The 4,711-nt window shown below is 45.0% G+C and overlaps 1 protein-coding gene across 1 annotated transcript in view; it reads right to left on the bottom strand.

The window, feature by feature from the left end:
* Positions 1 to 4,711, bottom strand: part of herc5.1 (HECT and RLD domain containing E3 ubiquitin protein ligase 5.1) — a 12,270-nt gene that overhangs the window by 3,997 nt on the left and 3,562 nt on the right. The window contains exons 6-16 of the mRNA XM_017434658.3: positions 3,851 to 3,981; positions 3,496 to 3,620; positions 3,351 to 3,415; positions 3,159 to 3,277; positions 3,024 to 3,083; positions 1,926 to 2,028; positions 1,659 to 1,854; positions 1,442 to 1,590; positions 1,234 to 1,353; positions 1,010 to 1,108; positions 276 to 452 (exon numbers count right to left, since the gene is read on the bottom strand). Coding sequence (XP_017290147.3) covers positions 276 to 452; positions 1,010 to 1,108; positions 1,234 to 1,353; positions 1,442 to 1,590; positions 1,659 to 1,854; positions 1,926 to 2,028; positions 3,024 to 3,083; positions 3,159 to 3,277; positions 3,351 to 3,415; positions 3,496 to 3,620; positions 3,851 to 3,981 — 1,344 coding nt within the window. The remainder of the gene's footprint in view (positions 1 to 275; positions 453 to 1,009; positions 1,109 to 1,233; positions 1,354 to 1,441; positions 1,591 to 1,658; positions 1,855 to 1,925; positions 2,029 to 3,023; positions 3,084 to 3,158; positions 3,278 to 3,350; positions 3,416 to 3,495; positions 3,621 to 3,850; positions 3,982 to 4,711) is intronic.

The following is a 4,711-nucleotide window of genomic DNA, read 5'->3' as shown; positions in this document are numbered from 1 at the left end:
GCCCAAGTGGCTGGGGAGAGGGAAGTCTGGGTCTCCCTGCTTAGGCTGCTGCCCCCGCGACCCGACCCCAGATAAGAGGAAGAAGATGGATGGATGGATGAGTGGATGGACGGACGGATGGATGGATGGATGGATGGTTAAAGCCCACACTGCCCAGATCTAACTGTACATTCACAAGTTATGAATACATGTAGAAATACACACAACTCTCATTTAAACCCAGAGTTCCTTCTATTTTATCCATCTTTGACAGTAAAATATTAAGGTTTGTTTACCACAAGGTGCCTTTTGTAGTCCTTTTGATGAGCAGCAGCCAGCTGCTCGAATGTGTCTTTTAACACCGACGTTCGCCTCAGTTTCAGCTCCAAGAATCCAGACTGAGGGTAACACCATCCTAAACCCCAAAACATTTCTCGAAACATCTGATCTAACATGGACAACTGGAACTCCTCCTGTTATGAGGGAAGATTAGGACACAGAAAGCAGGTGTGGTAAACACACAAAAACCAGATCAACTATGATAAATAACCAGGTCTAATAAAAAAAAACATCTTAAAAAGTAACACAAAAGAAAAATGAACACAGACTGCTGATGAAATTAACCTTTTTATAATCAGACATTTTTAACCTGAAACAGCAGAAGCCGCTCAGGTGTTAAAGAGAGCTGCAGGTTTCTGTAATCTTTAATACAGCCGGGCTTTTTGCACGATTCCGAGTCAAATAAGTCAGATAACGCTGGGCTTAAAAAAAAAGTTGTTTGAAAGTTACAACAATATAGCCCTAATGGGACACTTTAATGCCAGATCTTTCAGTAGTTTTATGCTTTTTTAACAAAATGTGAAAGTAATTTAATCTTTAATAATTTGGACAAAATAAAAATATGTGATCAGAGAATTGAGAAGCAAACAGATGTAAAAAAAAACCTGAACTGTTACCTTATATGATGCACTCAATGTGTGTAAACGATGTAAACGGATAAATGTGGAAAATGTTTCAAAGCTGCAGGTACCTTAGTGATTTCAGCGTTCCAGTCGAAAACCTGCTTCTTTGACTGCAGATCCATCACAATCGGGAAGTTGCAAAGAACAAGTGGCTCAGTTCGCAAAAACTAAAATGAGAAGGAAAAAAAAAAGTTATTTCTGGGGTTTTAATCAAATAGTTCCTGAACGTCACATGTGCAGATAAAGAAACGTATCAGAGTCGTATAATTTGGCAGGTTTTTCCTTTTAATACCTTGTGTTGTGATCGTTGTAAACGCCAGAGGTTCAGGTCATCCAACAGGAAATCTGGACTCAGGAACAGATAAAAGGTGCTTTCTGGCAGCCTCCGGGACTCTGAGACCGTGCTGTTCACCTGTCAAAAAAAAAAAAAAAAAAACATTTATGAGACAAGAAGCAGGAAAGCCTGACCTGGAAAACTCGTTTCTGGTTCAAATACTCACGTTGTACATGTACTGAAGGACCTGGAGCAGGTTTCTGACTCCGGAGCTGCGAGGAACAGGCTCAGAGGTAAAGATGACGGCCAGCGCCCGTTTCCACACCTGGATCAACCTCTCCATGCTGGACGGCGACAGCGAGGACCACCAGTTCCCTGAAGGAGACAAAAGAACGGTTTTCTGGACGCACAGCTCCGAGAGCAGCCGGTCGCGCCGGACGTACCTAAGACCTGGAGGCTTTTAAGCGACAGGCTCGTTACGGCGGCAGCGAGCGCCTCGGCGAGCTTGATGTTTTGTTGCTTCGTGAGCTTCTGGACGACGTGAAGAAGCTCGTTCAGCAGCAGGAAGACCCTCAGGCTCTCCACACCGACGGGATTCTTATCGAGCTGAGGCACCGAGCGCAGAACCGCTGCCTCGGCCTGGAGGTTTAAAGGAAACGAGACGAGTGGATGTGTCTAATTCCTGATTCAACAGATATTCGGTTACACACCTCTTCCCAAACGTTGCTTTTCTTCACCAGTTTCCTAAACGTGAGTCGAGCCAGTTTCAGGTTCAGGCCGTGGTACGTTGACGAGGTTTGAAAATGTTTATCTCTGTGAGAATAAAACCAAAAAAATAAAATCCAGCAGAAAGTTACGCTTTTTAACTCGTAAGTCTGGGTGTGTTTTCCACCTGGAAATTAATTTAAATTTACTGTCAGGAGAATAAAAGAAAGCCAACTTTGTTTTATTTCTAGAGTTTTATGAATCAGGACTGAAAATCTGATGACCCAGCAGGTTGTAGAACCTCCTCCAGCAGTGGGTTTCTGGTTGTGGAGGAGTTGTGGCCCACTCTTTTTTCCAGCGTTGCTTCAGCTCATTGGTTTCTGCTCAGCTCTCTGAGGTTCTGGTTCTGGTCCATTCTGTTGTAGATTATCTGGAATCATTGTCCTGTTTGTTGGACAGATGGCCTCACATCTGACTCCAGAATCAGCCCAAACCATCAGCCCTCCACCGCCGTGCTGACAGCTGCAGTGCATTCTGGGTAAACATCTGTCCTCTGGTCTGGTTCTGCTCCAGAAGTCTTCTAGTTCCTTCAAGTCGAGCTGCCATGTTGTTTTTAGAGAGAAGAGGCTTTGACCTTTGACCTGCTGACTGAGGCCTGTAGAGGCTGAGATGGAGCTCACTGCACGGTCTGACCTTCGGGGTGAAGATCAGCATGTTTTTTAAATGTCTCCTCTCGTGAATGATCTTCCTCTCTGTAGAACGATGGACTCTAAATGACCTTTGACCCTTCCCAGGTTGATGGGCAGCTGCTTCTCTGAGGTCATTGCTGATGTCTTTCCTCCTTGGCGTTGTGCTAAGCTGTTTTTATCATGTCCTGATACGTAAAACTCTACATCTGACAGAGGGCGGACTTCCATCTCCCCATGACTGAGCGAGGCAGCGAAAACATGTCTGAACTTTAGTTTTTAGTAACTTTTGAGGCGTTTCAGTTTCTGTCAGAGCTTTAGAAACTAAACTACGACTGCAGCTACAGACACAGGAGCAAACCTGGCACAGAGTCTGCTGTTTTCACACTTTTAATACTACAAAATAAAAGTCTTTACCTTTGCTCGAGGAAGCTTTTATTCAGACAGGACGCGGATGAAAATGTTCTGTGGATTTCCCTGTGAAGAGAATCAAACCTTTAATTTCAAACAACATCATGCTTTTTCAGTGATCTGTAAATGTTTTAAACTCACTGTTTGATCTTTTTCCACGTCTTCGAATCACATTCAGAAACCCATTTATCAACGACGCCTTCAAGACCGCTCAGAGCTGCTTTACTGGCTCCATCAGGGCACGAAAATCTGCGAACATCCTGAAAAGAAAACGAGGGGAGATCAATAAACCTCCTTCACGATGGTTTGGTCTGCAGGTGAAACCGACGGTACCTCGTCAGAGCAGCAGGTTGCAAACGAACAGTTCTCTCCCGCAAAGATGGTTCGAACTTTGGTGTCTGAAAGGAAAGAACGTCACGTATTTATTACGAGTCTTATCAGTACCGGGCGTTTCTATCAGAGATATATATATATTCACCCTGAGGCAGTAAGACAGGAAGTGGAACGGACGGGTGACGCTCCTCGCCGTGTCCCAGCTGGCCGTCCTCTCCACAACCAAACGAGTAAACTTTATTAGCATCCGTCAAAACTAACGTGTGGTTTCTGAGGACAAAATGAGCAGAAACGACACTTCTTAGTCTCAGACAGAAACACTCAAATAAAGTTCCTTCAGTCTTAAAATGACAGTTTTAATGAGACAATTTATGAAGATTTAAAGTGTTTTATTCTGAAACTAAATGCTTTAAAAAGACTGAGTTTAAGTTTTGTTGGTCACATCCTCCCGGGCTCCAGCTGGGCGAAACGATCGGGTCTCGGAAAGACGTGCGACTTACCTTCCACATGCAACCTTCGTGACCTTTGCTCCCCAAAGTTCGGCGACAAGTCGAGGGCGGAGCTCGTTCTGGAACGAGTTGTGCCCCAGCTGTCCGTACCGACTGGAGCCGAACGTGAAAACCGCACCGTGCTGAGGAGACAACGGGAGAAAACACGTGCTTCACGTCAACATACACTTTATCAGGACGTCCTGTTCAAATGCTCGTTAACGCGAATAGCTAATCAGCCAATCACATGGCAGCGTCGCCTTCAGGTGTGCAGACAGGATGAAAACGGCTTGAAGTTCAAACCAGAAAGGGGACCTGAGTGACTCTGAACGTGACCTGCTGGGCTGTCCTGGAAGGTTTAGGTGTTTCTGCTCCAACACACCTGATTCAAATGGTTTAATTACCTCCTCACCAAATCATCAGGTTCTCCAGAAACACGTCCACAAAGCAGGAACATCTGAAACATGCAGAGCGGCTCCTGAGGAACGGAGTTTGACATGTGTGGTTTAAAGAGGAAGGTAAACCAAAAGAGAGAAAATATCCAGGGCATTAAAAAGTATTTATCAAAATATCTCAAGAACCACGGGACAGATTTGAATGAAACCTGAATCAAGACGGTTGCTGCAACTAATCAACCTCAGTCAGGGCCGTAGCTCCCACTGAGGACCCCGAGGTCCGGACCTCAGTGTTTTATAAAAACATGAATCCAAACAAGGCTTTTGAACGGCGTGGTTCTCTGCTTAGCTCCACCAGTTTCCTGTAGGAGGCGCTGCAACTGTGTGCAGCTGCAGCCAAACTCAATGTCTACGAAGAAGAGCGCAGCTTTGCTACCTTACTGCTAAAATAAAGAGCAGAAGAAGAAGAGCGCCACTT

This window comes from Kryptolebias marmoratus, linkage group LG11 (assembly GCF_001649575.2).
Source record: "Kryptolebias marmoratus isolate JLee-2015 linkage group LG11, ASM164957v2, whole genome shotgun sequence".
Lineage (NCBI taxonomy): Eukaryota > Metazoa > Chordata > Actinopteri > Cyprinodontiformes > Rivulidae > Kryptolebias > Kryptolebias marmoratus.
The sequence above is the reverse complement of the archived record's forward strand: the minus strand, read 5'-3'. Positions and strand labels throughout refer to the sequence as shown.